Source organism: Microcaecilia unicolor, chromosome 1 (genome assembly GCF_901765095.1).
Source record: "Microcaecilia unicolor chromosome 1, aMicUni1.1, whole genome shotgun sequence".
NCBI lineage: Eukaryota > Metazoa > Chordata > Amphibia > Gymnophiona > Siphonopidae > Microcaecilia > Microcaecilia unicolor.
The window spans coordinates 117,071,969-117,089,928 of record NC_044031.1 but is presented as its reverse complement, the minus strand read 5'-3'; the positions used below and the strand labels follow the sequence as shown (position 1 = coordinate 117,089,928).

The 17,960-nt window shown below is 42.3% G+C and overlaps 1 protein-coding gene across 1 annotated transcript in view; it reads left to right on the top strand.

Moving 5' to 3' along the window:
* Positions 1-17,960, top strand: part of CACNB2 (calcium voltage-gated channel auxiliary subunit beta 2) — a 765,511-nt gene that overhangs the window by 24,298 nt on the left and 723,253 nt on the right. Inside the window, exon 2 of the mRNA XM_030199481.1 lies at positions 4,893-4,985. Coding sequence (XP_030055341.1) covers positions 4,893-4,985 — 93 coding nt within the window. The remainder of the gene's footprint in view (positions 1-4,892; positions 4,986-17,960) is intronic.

The window sequence follows — 17,960 nt, the reverse complement described above, 5'->3', positions numbered from 1 at the left end:
CTACAGTAGACTTCAGAAATTGTTCCCAGGAACATAGCTCCCTTATCTTGTGTGCTGAGCCCCCCAAACCCCCCCCCCCCCAAAACCAGTGGTGTGCTGGTAAATTTTTAACAACAGGCTCTCTCCCTGGTCCACCTCGGCGCCCCCCCTCCACCACTGCGCCCCCACCCACCTCTGCGCCCCCCCACAAAATTGCAGAGCTGGCTATACCCCGGGGGGGGGGGGGCAGCCAACACATTACTCTCTCCAGGAAAAAAAAATTAAATGATCCCAGGTTCCAATCTAATTCATGTTTAATATGGGATAAAATGCCATAAATAACCCCTCCGAAGGGACACCACCTTGTAAGTGGTGGAGGGGCTTCCGTGTTTCAATGACTTAGAGGGCTATGCTGAAGGGTTACCCATATCAGACAGGCCTCTGAGGAGAAACCAGACAAAGAGTGTCCCAAGCTGGAGGATCCAAGATGGCGTTGAAGGAGGACGTACGTTAGTTGAGTTCCCGTTTTATACCAGAATATTTGAAGAAGTAGGCGCGCTCCCCAGAGAATGGGGAAGAAAAAATGCAAAGCCGTGGTGTTGCCCTCCTCGAACACGGCTGGGGTTCCCACCACTTCTCAGTCTACTTTGGAGAGATTCAGGGTCATAACGTCGGGGATATCGGTTCCTGCTTCGGGGAACAGCAAGGCTTTATCGCCGAATCTCAGTGGAGAGGGAGTGACTTTGAGTCCCCCTGTTGGCATGACTTCTCCAAGACCCGGAAACAGTAACGCTTCGCTATGGAGGTCAACAGTGGAAACGCCCGAAGTGGGTTAGGATTCTCACATGATCCGAGGAGGTCCTGGCGCAGCATTGACTCCGGATAATAAACCAACTGGGGGATTGGAGAGTAAGCTCTTCCCCCCGAAGATATCTGGAGTGGTTTCTGTGGAGAAATTGGACCTGGTGAAGCCAAAAAATGTCATAATGGACGCACTATGGGAAGTGCTGCAGAGTGTGAATAATTCTCTTCTTCAGATGTCAAAAACTTTTCAGGAATAAATATGTGATTATATCAATACTTATCTAACAAAGTGGAAGTCCAAGATATAAAAATAGAGACTTTGATTACGGAAATGGTTTCTCTACGAAAATCAGTTAATCTGGTAATAAAGGACAGTCATGTTTCTTGTAAAAAAGTGGAACTTCTGGAGAACCAATTAAGGAAAAATAACTTGAGAATGATAAATTTTCCTAAAATACCCTATATATAGAGTTATATTACTAGTGACTTTTGCCTTTGATTTAGATAGGAACAATGTTTTGAAATTGTATTTCCGATACATGGCTGATAGTTTTTTGGGTTCAAAGATAAATATATTTCCTGATATATCAAGGGAATCATAGACTAGGAGGTGTGAACTCTTGGCTTTTAAGCCAGGAATCATTGCCCTAGGTGGGACCTTCCTAGAGCGATTCCCTTGTAAGTGTTTTATTTCCTTATTACTTATTTGTTGAACCCAAGAAATTACAAGAGTTTGTGGAGTTAAAAGAACAGATGAAGAACCCTCTGCAGCAACTTCCTTTAGTTACTACTGTACCGGCTGCAATTAACCTTCCTCCCTCAGAAAATATGAATTTGTAAGATTAACCACTTGGTGTTTTTCTTATTTTCTTTGAGATTGTTTTCCTGATCTTGGATCCTCCAATTGTGGACAATTATATATATTGTTGAGAGAAAATGTTTTTTCTTTTTCCTTATATTAATTTCTGTTTTTCCTTACATTTACGTGATAAATGTGAATGTAATTAAGTAAAATGATAAATTAAAAAAAATTAAAAATGCCATAAATAAGTAAATAAATATAAACTTTTAACGTTCAGCACCTGATTCTCAAAGTGGACATATTCCAAACACTATAATGAAAATATTATTTTTTTCTACCTTTGTTGTCTGGTGACTTTGTTTCTCTGATCATGCTGGTCCAGTATCTGATTCTGCTGCTCTCTATCGGTTCCCTTGACTCCGTTTCCAGGGCTTCCTTTCCATTTATTTCTTTTCTTTCCTCCTTTCTTCTTCATTTCTGGTCCTCCGCATACTTGACTGTACAGTGGATCCAGCTTCTGCCTATTTTCTCCATCCATGTGCAGTTTCTCTCCTCACTTCCTTTTCCCTCATCTAATCTCCTTCCTCTATCTTCCCTCCATGTCCAGCATTTCTTCTCTCTCCCTTCTCCCCCCTCCATCCATGTCCAGAATTTCTCTTGCTCTTCCCTCCATCCATGTCCTGAAACTCTCCTCTCTCCCCTGCCCCTCTCTATCCATCCATACCCAGCAATTCTCTTCTCTCCCCTGCCCCCTCTACCCATCCATGCCCAGCAAGTCTCTCCCCTGCCCCCCTCTACCCACCCATGCTCAGCAAGCCTCTCCCCTGCCCCCTCTACCCACCCATGCTCAGCAAGTCTCTCCCCTGCCCCCCTCTACCCATTCAGTGATTCTCCTCCCTCCCCTGCCACTCCGAAGCATGTCCAATGATGTCCTTCGCCCCCACCCTCCCCTCCCGCTCCCCTCCGTCTTTTTTTAATTACCTCTGTCGAAGCGTGCACCATTTAAAGCCCTGCTGCGTGCTGGCCATCTCCAGGCTTCCCCTGCTTGCTTCGGATGATGTTCGTGCCTTAGTCCCGCCTTCATTCTGACATCATTTCCTTTTTTCGTGAAGGCGGGACTAAGGCACGAACATCATCCGAAGCAAGCAGGGGAAGCCTGGAGATGGCCAGCACGCAGCAGGGCTTTAAATGGCACGCGCTTCGACGGAGGTAATTAAAAAAAGACGGAGGGGAGCGGGAGGGGAGGGGGGGGCGAAGGACATGGTTGGATATGCTTCGGAGCGGCAGGGGAGGTAAGCATGGCCTGTGATGGCGCCCTCCTGCCATGCTTACCTTCCGCAATGGAGCCGGCTCGCCCCCAACAACAACCAGCTCGCAAGAGCTGTCAAAATTTAACAAGCGGCTCTTGCGAGCCGGTGCGAGCCGGCTCCAGCACACCACTGTCCAAAACCCACTACCTACCACTGTACATCACTACCATAGCCCTTACGGGTGAAGGGGACACCTAGATGTGGGTACAGTGGGTTTCTGCAGGGTTTTGGAGGGCTCACATTTACCACCACAAGTGTAACAGGTAGGGGGGCTGATGGGCCTGGGTCCACCTGCCTGAAGTGCACTACACCCACTTAAACTGCTCCAGGGACCTGCATACTGCTGTGATGGACCTGAGTATGGCATTTGAGGCTGGCACAAAAGAAGGGGGTTAGTGACCACTAGGGGAGTAAGGGGAGGTGATCCCCGATTCTCGCCGGTGGTCATCTGGTCAGTTCGGGCACCTTTTTGTGGCTTGGTCGTAAGAAAAACAGGACCAGGTAAAGTCATCCAAGTGCTCGTCAGGGACACCCTTTTTTTTCCATTATGGGTCGAGGACGCCCAAGTGTTAGGCACACCCAAGTCCCACGTTTGCTACGCCTCCGACACGCTTCCATGAACTTTGGTCATCCCCACGACAGAAAGCAGTTGGGGATGCCCAAAATCGGCTTTCAATTATGCCGATTTGGGTGACCCTGTGAGAAGGACGCCCATCTTCCGATTTGTGTCAAAAGTTGGGTGTCCTTCTCTTTCGAGAAAATAAGCCTGATAGTAACTTTGATTTCAATCAAAAGACACAGCAAATAAGTTTTGTTACATAAGTACATAAGTAATGCCATACTGGGAAAAGACCAAGGGTCAATCGAGCACAGCATCCTGTCCACGACAGCGGCCAATCCAGGCCAAGGGCACCTGGCAAGCTTCCCAAATGTACAAACATTCTATACATGTTATTCCTGGAATTGTGGATTTTTCCCAAGTCCATTTAGTAGTGGTTTATGGACTTGTCCTTTAGGAAACCGTCCAACCCCTTTTTAAACTCTGCTAAGCTAACCGCCTTCACCACTTTCTCCGGCAACGAATTCCAGAGTTTAATTATACGTTGGGTGAAGAAAAATTTTCTCCGATTTGTTCTCTGTTGCAATGAAAAAACCAGCCTACAGACTGATTTTACTGGTTGCAACTTTGGTTCACTTGGCAGGGGCAGTATGGGAGTAGATGGTATTCTCCCTATCTATCTAAAGTCCATTCTTGCTGCCTGATTTCTTAGACTGCTGCATGGCATAATATCCCACTAAGGGACTTCTTTGAGCATATTTATCTCTAATTTCTGTCTTATCTGTGTGGTTTATGTTTATTAGCAAATTTAGGGGGTCTTTTACTAAGGCGCGCTCATGTTTTTAGCGTGCACTAAAAATAGGCGTTCGCTAAACGTTAGGGACGCCTATGCATTCCTATGGGCATCTCTAACATTTAGCGTGCGCCAAAAACGAGAGCGCACCTTTTTTAAAAGACCCCCTTAATATACTATCACTTCTAACAAAAGTTCGCAACAGTTTATAGTAAAAATCAATAATTAAAAACTGAAAAAAGAACGCTACAAAAAGACAGGAAAGAATCATTCAGTCAAGAGCGACAGGCACACCACAGGGTTACAAGTCATTGCCTCTACATAGGATAACCCCATTTCCAGACCTCATCTATAACCGTTATGCCATCACCTACGTTTACTAAGGTGCGCTATAGGCACGTTAGCATTTTTAACACGCGTTAAACGCTAACACTCCCATAGAAATGTATAGGCGTGTTAGTGTTTAATGGGCTTTAAATTTAAGGGCGCATTAGAAACGCTAACATACCTTAGTAAACATACGCCCAAATGTTTGATTCAGGTTCCAGTTTTCTTTTTATTAGGACAAGCATTTCTGCGCATGTGTGTGACAGTGTACTGCAACTTGTTATGTAGACTGATTGTAATACTCTTCTTTCTTTTCAGGCTTATGGAAAGGGGGCTAGAAGAAAAAACAGATTTAAAGGGTCTGATGGCAGCACATCATCTGACACTACTTCTAATAGTTTTGTCCGGCAGGTATGTTTTCAGTATTTATTTTATTTTTGCAGAATTTGGTTAAATTGGCTGCGTACACTGAAATATAGACTGGTAACAAAATGACCATAGGAGAATACAGTGTTGAGCGTTATAGGCCATGCTTCTGTAAAGGTCTGTACAGTTTTGTGCCTTTGCTAGAATATTTATTTTAGTAAAGCAGAATGTGGTCTTTGAGGATGTGGAGAATTGTTTCTTTAGTAATTTTGATCCTTTTTAAGCTGGTGAGGCTTTGACTCCATGTGCAGGACTTTGGTCTGATCTGATTCTTGGTCAGTTTTAATTTTTATAGCTTGACTGGTGCAATATCGTGTACTCCTAAATATTGGTATTATAATGATCTTTTAGAAATAAATAGTACAATTTGAACCTGCTTTCCATGAAGTATCAGTTTTAGTGCTATATTGTTACACAGTAATGGAATAATAAATGCAGTCTTGGACTGATGTTAATGCTGATAGATCTACTGTATACAAGTTTTGTGATGTTTTCATTTGTAATGGTAGCTAGCAATTACTATATATATATATATATATATATATATATATATATATATATATATATTGACATTGGATTTTATATATCATGCAGAAATCAAAGCATATTCCATAACAATACACATAATCTAATTGGTTAACAAATCAATCAGCTTTGATAATTGCCAATTAGCAAGCAATTATTGACACTGACACTAATTGGCACTGATTAGAATTTAAGCACAGAACTCTCTAGGCATATTCTATAATGTGCTGCATGTAAATTCTAAGTCACATAGTTGAAAAGAAGGTGTGGCCATGGCATGGAATAGGCAAATCATAAGTGTTTTTAAAATCCATGCACATTGTTATAGAATACACCCGGTCCACACCTAATTTAGGTGTCAGCATTTACACCAGGTTTTACTTGGTGTAACTTCCCGTGTCTAAATTTAGTCATAAGGACAGGCACTCGGCATATTCTATTAACCATGTGAAAATTTTAGGTTTATTCTATAAAGTATGCCTAAATTAAGGAACACTTTTTAGAATGCACTTAGGCAAATTTCATTTCGGTGCCAAATGTTTAGGCGTGATGTATAGAATCTGGTCCAAATTGCTTCACTTTCAGTGGCATTTCTTCTCCATTCAATTAGCAGCAGTTACATATTAAGTATAGTCACTCTGAAATAAATCTGTCATAGTTAGATGACAAATCTTGGATAAATGAACTATTTGATCATTTGGGCAGCAAAAGTTTAGGGCAGCATTGGGTCAATGCTCAACACCTGTGGTGCTCTTTTCTTTGTTTTTGTGGGGGGTTTTTTAGACTAGCCATGACACCTATGTATGTAGCCAGGTCCTTATTTACTGTAGCCCAACATTTAGCTTGGTAGAAAAATGAACATTTCAACATGGCTAGTTCCACACTGCACCTGGGTTAATGCTGAGCCGCAAATGAGAACTGAATCAGAGCTTCCAGGTCAGTTTACAGAAGTAAATAGCCACCTTTCTCTCTCTTATTGGAACAGAGGGTGTTCCTATTTGAGGCCTTTTTGATGATGAGCATGAAGGAGCTTGGAAGACATGGTCTAAGATATAATCATCATCAAAGCAGGAGTTGTGCGGGTGGGTAGTAAGTTTAGGTCGGGTCGTTTGGGTAAGCTTGCTTGAAGATATATATATATATATATATATATATATATATATATATATATATATATATATATATATATATATATATATATATAGTTTAGACAACACCACTGGGATGTGACTTCAAGCCCCTGTCACACCCCTTTTAGAGGGCGAAAAGCGGCCGTGTCGGGCTTTTAACTATTTAATGTTTTAAGATTTTTGTGGTGAATAAATTGAACTTTTCCTGAAAGTTTTGTGGTGATTTGCTTGTTTTTTAAACTCCGTACATAATAGGCATGTACATGTTAATGCCTATTTTATAGAATTATCCCCTAATTGCTGTCTATATGACCAAACATAATCGAAAAGTTTCAGTGGGTTTGCAATGGAGTCAAAATGGCATTTTGTGAGGAAATGTTTCAAATGAGTTTTGTGCTCTGCGGCACACTACCTTCGTGACTGCTGAGGTCCTGCATTGCTCAGATATTATTCAAAAGCCCAGTGATTACAAACATTGCAGCAGGCCATATTCCTACATCATTCATTATGATTACAGCTGAATTTGTGATACAGACTGCAGGCTCCCCAGCTTATACCAGGAGAGTCAAGATTTTATAAACACGCTCTTTCAAATCTAAAATGCTGGCTTGATTCCTCTTACACTGTCTCCAGTTGCAAACATATCTATAAATAGTTATGCATTTATTATCCTGCTTTCTTTTAAAAGTCTTTTCTGTCAGTATTGTATACAGTGTCAGACGGTCATTTGCGAATAGCAAAGTCCACACATTTTTGCAGGGTTTTCACATGATCAGGCACATCTTTCTAGTACAGTTTTTCACAATTCCTGGTGTGTGTGAATGTACTCAGGTATTATTGATTATCTATCCTAGTTTACAGTCTCTAGCTTTATAACTTTACCATGTTCCATAAAATCGGCAACATAAGGGTCAAACATACGCCTTCAAGCTGCTTCTGGCCCCAACAAGCCTGTTCATCCAGCCAGTTTGGTTGGAGTCCAGGGTCACTGACAGGAGGCCAAAGAAGCAGGATTAGCAGAACCAGTGGCAGTTTTCCTCACCATGTGCTGATCCTTCTGGTTAGGAGGAGGGGGACAGGTGGTAGTGTAGGCCTCAAGCCATATCTTTCTCTGTGGCAAGGCCCCAAGTGGCAGAAGTGTGTCATCCAATTCTTCCTCTTCCTCCTTTCTCCTCCATGCAGAAACAGTACTTCAGGCATGTCATTGTCCTCTGCTGTCAGGCCAAAGTTTCATGCTTAGAACTACACAGTACTATAGGATCCTGTTTGGGTCAAAGTGGACACTGACCGAGCAGCTAAAGAGAAGGATATGACCAACAGTGCTGCACTGCCACTGTCCTCCTTTTTCTCCTATTAAGTGGGATGGCAGTTGGAGCATGTTTGGGGATTGGGGGAGAAGGAAAAGAAGGAAGAGAGTGTGGGAGGAAGATGGGCAAGACAGAGGAAATGGGAGAGGGGCAAGTATGAATGGAGGCGTATTGAAGTGGTTGTGGTTTGTGCTAGGGGGAGAAAGTAATTGATGATTGGAGGTGCTAATAGTGTTAAATATTTTAGGTCTTTTTACCACCATCCCAATGTTCATACATATCTCATCCAAAAATTGGGATGATAAAAGACCAAGGCCGTGCACGTATGAGAAAAGTAATTCATTTATTGACTTACCAATAGAGTATACAGAATTAATATAAACTTTTTCTCATAGGAGTACAGTTCTGCTTATACAAAAGTATTGGCTGAAAACTGTGTCAAGCATTTCCTAATCCTGAAGCTACTTATATACTGTTTCTATTTTACCTAGCATATACAAAGCCCTTTCATGAGAGATTACTTCGTTCCTTTCACTCATCATCTATTTCTCTTGTATTGTACAGCCAGAAACTCCTTGCTATTCTGTCTATTACCTCATGTTCTGTGTCCTAAACCCCTGAGCACATACCATTCTAACTACAGTCTTGTCTGTCAGTTTGATCAGCCTTCACGTTTAACAACTTCCCTTGACCCATAACTGTGTTTCTATTTCTTCAATAGGTAGCACGGTGGGTAAATAGCAGCTTTGAATGCATCAACCACTACCTAGATCCAGCCCTTCTCCCCAGTCCAGGGTCCGTACTTCTGGCACCCAACCTCCATCCCCCCATAGGCTCTACAGGCCTATCTGAATATCCCTGGTGATCTAGTGGGGCAGGAGCAATGCCCATTCACTCCTGCCTATGGTGTCTGCAACATCTCACCATAATCTCATGGTACTGCTAGGGTCACTGTAATATCATGAGATTATGATGAGAGGTCACAGCCACCATGTTGGATTCAGTGTATCCATGGGCAGGAGCAAATCAGCATCACTCCTCCCCAGAAGACACCCCACTAGACCACTGGGGACATTAAAGTAAGCCCAGGGAGTCCTATAGGGGTGAGGGCAGCAGAGAGAGGTGGAATACATTAGGGAGAGGACCCTGAAAATTTTTGTTTCATGTTATCTCCAAAGATGATACCTCCCATGCGAACAAAATGAAAATTCCCAGAAATGACATGGGAAATGACACATCCCTAATGTTTATTACCAAACATTAATAGAGGTAGTTTATGTGGCCAGCACTCAAAATTTCTAGCATATTTTCTAAATTCCACACAACTATGTAGCCTATTTTCATATCTTACCTTGCTTGATACATATTGAAATCTTTTCTCTAAAGAAGTAAAAAAAAAATCTACTCATATATTTACATTTTTTACATCATTGGTTTTCCTTTTACTTTGCTTATTTTTCATTTTTATTTTTTTCTTTGTCTCTTTCTGTTATATTACTGTTTGGGTTTTTTTTTTTTTGTTTCTATACAGCCCATCTCTTCCCTCCTAAATGATGGCTGAGGGGAGATATGATAGAGGCCTATAAAATGATGAGTGGAGTGGAACGGGTAGACATGAATCGTTTGTTTACTATGTCCAAAAATACTAAGACTAGGTGGCATGCGATGAAACTACAAAGTAATAAATTTAAAACGAATTGGAGAAAAATTTTCTTTACTCAACATATAATTAAACTCTGAAATTCATTGCCAGAGAATGTGGTAAAGGCGGTTAGCTCAGCGGGGTTTAAAAAGGGTCTGGATGGCTTCCTAAAGGAAAGGTCCATAGATCATTATTAAATTGACTTTGGAAAAATCCACTGTTTATTTCTGGAATAAACAGCATAGAATGTGTTAAGCTTTTTGAGTTCTTGCCAGGTATTTGTGACCTGGATTGGCCACTGTTGGAAACAGGATGCTGGGCTTGATTGACCTTTGGTCTGTCCCAGTGTGGCAATACTTATTATGTACTTAAGTGTCTTTTATCCTCTTTTTTTTTCCACTCTCCTAGACTATGCATTTTTCTCTATGTTGCTGTTTCTCATTCTCTCTGTCCATCTATTCCATTTGATCCTTTTCTGTTCTTTACATCAGGGCCGCAGAGAGATAGAGCTGGGCCTGGGGCAGGGCCGCCACCTAACTCAGGCCATAGCTGCCGCTGCCTGCTATTCGGGCTGCTGCCCCCCCCCCCCCCACTCAGGCCGCCCATGTCCCCCAGCCCCTTAGTTTCCTACATTTGCTCCTCCCTCGGTCTGTCACTCTCTTGTTCCTGTGTGCCAGGACCTGGGTTATCGTGTTAACGCAGTCACGGGGTCCCGACACACAGGAGCAGGAGAGAGAAAGACCGAGGGAGCAGAACCTCCTGTCTGCCTCTGGAAGCCTTGCCGGTACTGGGCTCCCCTTGCAGGCCAGGCCGGGAGAATCTTTCCCCCTGTGCCCCCCCCCCCACCCCCTCAGCAGCCCTGCTTTGCATTTCCTACCTTATTTTATTCTGAAAGGACTTAAAGTGACTTATATGCAGAAATCTGATGGAGTGGTACAACTTAGGGTTGTACGCTGCTTTTGACTCCTAACCACTACCCACTTGCCCTGTACCCTTTTATCCCCACCTCTTTAATTCCCTTACATCTTAGTTGTTCTGTCTGTTTGTCTGTCCTATTTAGATTGTGAGCTCTTTGAGCAGGGACTGTCTTTTCGTGTATGGTGTACAGCGCTGTGTATGCCTGGTAGCGCTATAGAAATGATAAGTAGTAGTAGTAAGTACTTTTGTGCAGACAAGAAGAGTGAGACTTGGATGTGATTGTATGTAATGATTTAAAGGTGGCCAAACAGATAGAATAGGCGACAGCAACAGCCAGCAGGATACTTGAGTGCACAGGGCGAGGAATGGCCTGTAGGAAAAAGGAGGTGATGATGATACCTCTGTATAAGTCTCTAGTGAGACATTTAGAATATTGTGTATAATTCTGGAGACCACACCTTCAAAAGATATAGACAGGATGGAGTTGGTCCAGAGTGCAGCTGCTAAAATGGACAATGGTCTTCATCATAAAACGTATATGGACAGATGTCATATGTATACTTTGGAAGAAAGGCGGGGGGGGGGGGGGGGGAGGTATGATAGAGATGTTTAAATTCTTCCATAGCATAAATGCACAGGAGGTGAGTCTCTTTCAACTGAAAGGAAAGTCTGGAATGAGGGGGCATAGGATGAAGGTGAAAGAGGATAGACTCAGGAAATACTTCTTCATGGAAAGGGTGGTGAATTTGTTGAACAGCCTCCTGTGGAGGTGGTGAAGGCAAAGACTGTATTTGAATTCAATCAAGCTTGGGACAAGTACATAGCATCTCTGAGGGAGAGTAGATGGCATGGATGGACAAACTGGCTATTTAGGCCAAATGGTCTTCTTTATCTGCTTACATTTTTCTCTGTTTCTGTGTTGCAGGTTCCATTTTGTGCAGGGTCCCATTAGTGTATGTTAACATGATAGTGTGCTTTCACCCTTGGCTTCCTCCATTCTCAGCCTGATTTTTAAGTTGTGTTAGGTTTATAGTATGTTGCAAGAAAAATATGCTGGTATATTTTCTGGTGTTTAAAGCACAAGCTTACTTTCTGAATGTTAGTTACTTTGCTTCAATGACTGGTTACATTCATGGCAATGTTACTAAAGGTCAACTGATCCCTGCAAACAAGAAACAGACACTTTCTATTCTATGATTTATGGCATAGTCCTGGAAATATGCTTGTCTATTAGTGTGTTTATTTTATCATGAATAAACTGTGCTGACTTCCTAGTTGGTATTGTTTTCAATTTTGACTTGAGACAGTAGCAGTGCTTATGAAAGACAAAGCAAAACATCGATAAAAATTACACAATGAACAGTGAGCTAGAACTGGAATATGAAAGACTCCATTTCTTGTAGTTCTACATTTGCAGCAAAAGGGCACAAAATTTGCCCCAGGGTGGAACTGCAGGAAAGTGACTTGCCTGTTATGAGTTCCTATATCTGGTCAGTCTGCCACTAGTGCTGTGTTACTGAGCCAGAATTCTCCTCCGTGTCACTCAAAGCTTGAACTAGAGCCCTGATGGCGAACCTATGACACGCGTGTCAGCACTGACACGCGTAGCCATTTCGCTCCCGGAAACTAACCTTAAAGCCTCCTTTCACGTCGCAGCAAGCAGCAGCAGGGCAGGCCACTCCTTCCTTCCGTGTCCCGCCTTCGCCTGACGTAACGTCCGCGAGGGCAGAGCACAGAAGGAAGGAGGAGAGGTCTGCCCTGCTGCTGCTTGCTGCGATGTGAAAGGAGGCTTTAAGGTTAGTTCTGGGCCCGGTAGCAGGTGGAGGGGGGGGCCCAGCGACCTCGGGTGGGCAGCGATCTTGGGTAGGGGGGGCCCGGGGGCGGTCCTAGTAGATTTTTCTCGAAGTGACACACCACCCAAGTTATGCTAGGTTTTTTCGCGAATTTTGACACACCAAGCTCAAAAGGTTGCCCATCACTGAACTAGAGAATGACACAGGGACGGAGAACCGCAGTAACCGCGGGGATGGGGATGGGGACAGAGCTCGCCGGATGAGGCGGGGACAGATCCCACGGGGATGGGGCAGGGATGGAGACAGAGCCCACAGGGATGGAGACAGGGGACAAACTTTGTCCCTGTGTCATTTTCTACTTAGAAGCCTGTTAATGAACTGGGCTGTTGTTTATGTTTAAGTGATACCTACAAAAATATTTTGATTTTTTTTTGAAAAAACAAACAAACATACTGGCCACAACTAGCAAACTTTGCATGGGAGATCCTGTACATCCTGCTACCAGCACATCTTCTAAGAAGACAACTTCTATTCCAGGATGGACTGTGGAAGACAGGAGAGCTAGATTGAATCCTGAGATTGTTGATGATTTCTTATTCATCCACAGATTTAAAAACTATAACAGTGCTTTATAGGGCATATTTTTCCCCTCTAAGGGATATAGAACAGGTTGTATTTTATACCCCTGGACATTTTAACAGTGTGAATTAGGATTCCTTGGTGTAATAGAAATCACCTATTGTTGGGGTTGGAAGGGTAGAGGGTGGTGGTGGGAAGGAGGGTTATTATAGCTGCTCATTGTTATTATTGTTCTCTATTTGTAATTTATACACAACAGTTGCACAGCATATTGTTCCTTTTTATACTTTAATAAAAAGATTTAAATGTAAAATCTTAAGTGTTCAAGGCTTCTGCAGATGAGGACAGAGCCCACGGGGACGGAAACAGGGCCTGCGGGGATGGGGCGGGGAAGGAGACAGAACCTGCGGGGATGGGGTGGGGATGGAGACAAACTTTGTCCCCGTGTCATTCTCTAGCTTGAACCTCTTAAACCCATTTCTTCCCCTTCTCTCCCTCCTACCTGTTTGCTGCTGGCACAGCTGATTACAAGGCTGCTGCCTCTTCCTTTAAGGCTTTTATTGGTTCAGCAAATTTGTGAAGGCTCCAAACTTCTCTAGGTCTGGTGTTCTTATCTAATATCACCATTGCACCTTCTCTACCTGGTACAACATATACAGATCTGTGCCATAGAGGTAACAGGAGGCAGGGCTGCTGCAAGGGTATTAGACACTCTAGGTGAACATTAAGCCTTGCACCCCTTCAATTAGTCCTCTATTTATTTATTTATTATGACATTTCTATCCCGTATTTTGCCAAGAAAGCTCAGATTCAAGAAGAATTACAAGACAATTAATATGAATACAAGAATACAGCTATTAAAAAAAAAAAAAACACATTTCTTTTCATATTAGCTGAACACAGATCTAAAGAACTGGGCTTTAAATAAACTTCTAAATGACATATAATCAACTGAGTGTCTGGTAGACTTGGGTAATGAGTTCCAGAGTTTGGTACTTTGCTAACAAAAAATAGTATTATAGATAGTTTTGTAGGTTAAGTTTTTACAACTTGGGAAATGTAACATGAGATATTCTCAAGATGATGAGGTAGCATTTCATGGTGATACCTTAATGAGATCTATGATATAAGATGGTAAGATACCATGAAGAATCTGATGAACAAGAACACAGAGCTTAAATGAAACTCTTTCATTGATAGATAACCAATTTAGATCCTTAAGAAGAGGAGATGCTTTAACGTAATGTGGCGATCTATATATAAGGTGGGCAGCCGTGTTTTGTGCAGTTTTTAGTTTTCTTAGGAGACTCCACTTAATACCTGCATAAATGGAATTTCAATAGTTACATCTTTTAAGTTTCCACAATGAATTAAAGACATTCGAGACTACTTTGGAAATTTGGCAATCAAAAGAAAGAAACTGATCAATTAAGATCCCCAAGATTTTATTTTTGAATCCAAAGAATAAGTAGCATTATCAATCTTAAAATTTGATATAGTTATTGGGTGTTAAGGGCTAGTTACTATCATAAATTTAATTTTATCAGTGTTACAAAATGCCTAGTCACCTGCCTTGGGCTAAACCTGCAACCACATGGAGCGGTCTGTCCCTAGCATAGTTCAGGTCCACCTGCACCTGCCGCCTGTGCTGTACACTAGCACCCTCCTTCCATTGACTGGGTCCCAACTGCCTCTGAGCGAGTCTCCCGCTCTCAAATTATTCCCTAGTGATTTCTAGGATACTGGGGCCACACTCCCAGGGGTCCCACAGTTTTCACAAAGCACCCACAGACCCAAACCACAAACCACCAGGTTTCTTAGTCCAGACAAGCAGAGACAATAAACTAAAGAAGGTTTATTGTCGTGAAAAATATTGAACCATAAATAGATGGAACAAAAACAGTACATAATAACAGATATGTGAATATGGATCAATTATAATACTATCTAAACATTTTATCACTACTTGAATAGTGCCTGGGAAGTACAGGAAATATAGCTGCTAACAAGTTAGACTGAGACTGTCTAATTACCTCACAGTTAGGCAGGAAAAAGAAAACTGTTACTGGTACAGCTTTAAAAAAAAAAGACAATTGCCATCTGCTGGCCAACCAGAAGAAACACATATTATCAGCAAAACAATCAGGAGAAATACATGGCATCAGCAAAACAATACACTTCATAGGCTCAGAAACCCACTGTTTCGTCACAATCAGTATTAAGCCTAGGATTCTATTAAGTCAATACCTACTTTGATTTTGTTCGCAATCTCATGTAATTCTTTGATGAATGGGATATAAATTGTAATATTATCAACATATATGAATGCTGAAAACCTGTTTTATTCTAGCAAATGGCCTAAAGGGATCATCATAATGTTTAACAAAATAGGTGACAGGGGAGAACCCTGTGGCACTCCACTACAAGAAACCCATGATGATGAGACAGTACCCAGCTGCTCAACTTGGTAAGACCTGGATTTTAAAAATCCAGAGAACTATTTCAAGACAGTTCTACAGATTCCATAATATTCATACCACAACTCCCCCCTTGCACAGCTTTGATGATTACCTAAGCAATTATGAGCACAAATGCAGTCCCTTAAGCAGGTCATTCCCATGTGCTAAAGCCATTTTTACCACTGGGATAAAATGGCAAATTTTCTGTTTAATGACCATGCACTAATTTTCCCATTAGCACATGGCCATTAGCATGTGAGCTCCTACTACCATCTATTTTTTAGGTGATAGGAACTCATGCGCTAAACCTGGGCTAATCAGTTAGCTTGCAGTAATGCCCACATGCAAACTGATTAGTACAGATATCAAAAAGAAGCACCAGGAGCTATAAAAAAAAAAAAGCACCAGGAGCTGTAAAAATCAGGACATAAATTCTTTATAAATACACCTTGACCATCAATTTCTTCCTAAATGACCTGACACGGGCCGTGTTTCTGCGCACAGCGCCTGCTTCAGCGGTCAATGGAGTAGTGATTTATGAGATCAACTAAAGCTTTCATCTTTGATGATGGGACAACTTGGATGGTTGTCCCACTTCTTACAAAACGAATGCGCTGAATCATTTGATGAAGCTAAAACCAGAGCAGTTAGGGGTCTAGTGTCAGTTGTGAATGGCAGCTCTAATGAAAACGTGTGAGAACCTGTGTGCACCAGTTTTATGTATGCTGAGAAATTGCTCTGAAATTGTCTATTATTTAAGTACATATGTGAATAACTCTGGTAGTGACTGGGAGTGAGTTAGATCTTAGTTTAGTCCACTTATTTTATTCAGATCCTGGTAAGAACAGGGTGAAATCTGAATAGGAGTCCTTAACTTGACTATAGTGAATGTGAAGGTTGGATGTGGTTCTGTTTGAGTGAACATGCTCAACTAAGCAGTGCACTTCCAGAGATCAGGGAAAAGTAATCAAAATAGGCCTGGAAGACAGGGATGCTTAATTTAGTTTTATTTTATTTTTAGTAGTGAAGCCCCTGTACAGTATATGATGTCACAGTAAGTGAGCAGGCTAACTAAGGGACTAGGAAGTTAAGGTTTTCCTTCATTGGGTTGTTAAAGCACAGGATAGTAGCTACAGGCCGGTAGAGACTTGTGCTGGAATTCGGAGAAGGGCCCATCGTGTAAGAAAGACCAAAGCCTCTCTCAAGGCAGATCTCAGCTAAGTGAAACTTCATCCCATGGACACAATGGGACATCTTTATTAAGTACGGTAATATAGGGGGTGGGAGTTCTGGATGGGAAAACCATTAAAGCCATACTTACCTGATAGAGAAAAGTCCCTAGGAGGCCAGAAAGACAAAAATTGGACAAAAAGGGACATTTTCTAAAAAAAAACCCCAAAAACTATTTCCTTTAGAGGAAGTTAACAGTATAAGAGAAATTATGTGAATAGTAATACTTATCTGGTTCACTGTTTAATTGCTGTCAGGAACATTTAGTTGCATCTGTAAAAGAAAAAGTGTTTCTTGTGAAGAATTGAAAGTGAAGTTGTTCAAAGAAATTATCAATTTAATTTAAAAAACTCACATTGGCCATTGTAACATCTGTCTGATTCTTGGCTCACAATCCTTTAGTTTCCTTCTTTCTCTTTGTTTTGAACTAAGAGAATGTGGTTAGTTTAATGCACTATTACTTGAGATTGTTGATGACTTGAGGTAAGTGGCGGAAGAAGACTACATACAATCAATGATAAATGGTAGAGCCATCAATATAGGCCTGAGGCAGCAGAGGTTTACAGTAAGCTGGAATTTGTTTCTGGAGCATGTGGTAAAAGCAGCTAACATAGGGCTTCTTTTACTAAGGAGCACTAATAGATTTAGCGCACACTAAGGATTAGCATGCACTACATTTTAAGATGCCTATAGGAATAAAATGGCCTTTTTAGCATTTAGCCCACTCTAAATCCATTAGTGCACTTTAGTAAAAGGAGCCCATTGGTAGTTTTTAAAAAAAGTGTGTATAAATTCCTGGAAAAAAAAGCCCCTGTTATTAAGACAGACCTGGGGGTCAGTGGCATAGCTATGGGGGGGGGGGGGGGCGCAGGGGGAGCGGTCATTCCCCAAACAGGTTTTTAGAAAAAATGGCGCCTATGCGCCTCTTGCCAATATTTTTTTCTGCCCCCTCCCGAGCGAGTCTCCAATCTTTTCCTCTCTCTTCTGCCTGCTCTCCCCATCCACGTGGTCACTTTTACTGCCCTGAAGCGCCATTCTCCCTCTGGCACCGGCGATTCCCATAGTCAGCCTTCAGCCAGCGTCAGGGCCTCTCCTCACTCAGGCGTGTCCCACCTCTGCAGAAAACAGGAAGTTGCATTAGAGTAGGCGGCACACGCCTAAGGACACTGGCTGAAGGCTGACTATGGGAATCGCCGGTGCCGGAGGTAGAACGACGCTTCAGGGCAGCAAAAGTGACCACATGGACGAGAAAGAGTGGGCAGAAGAGAGGGAGAAGGGAAAAAATGCTGCCCAAGACCAGAGTGGAAGTCCACTGTAAGCAAGGAAGCCAATTTGGTTAATCTGTTTCCACTTTCCACCCCCTCCTCCCCCGTGCAA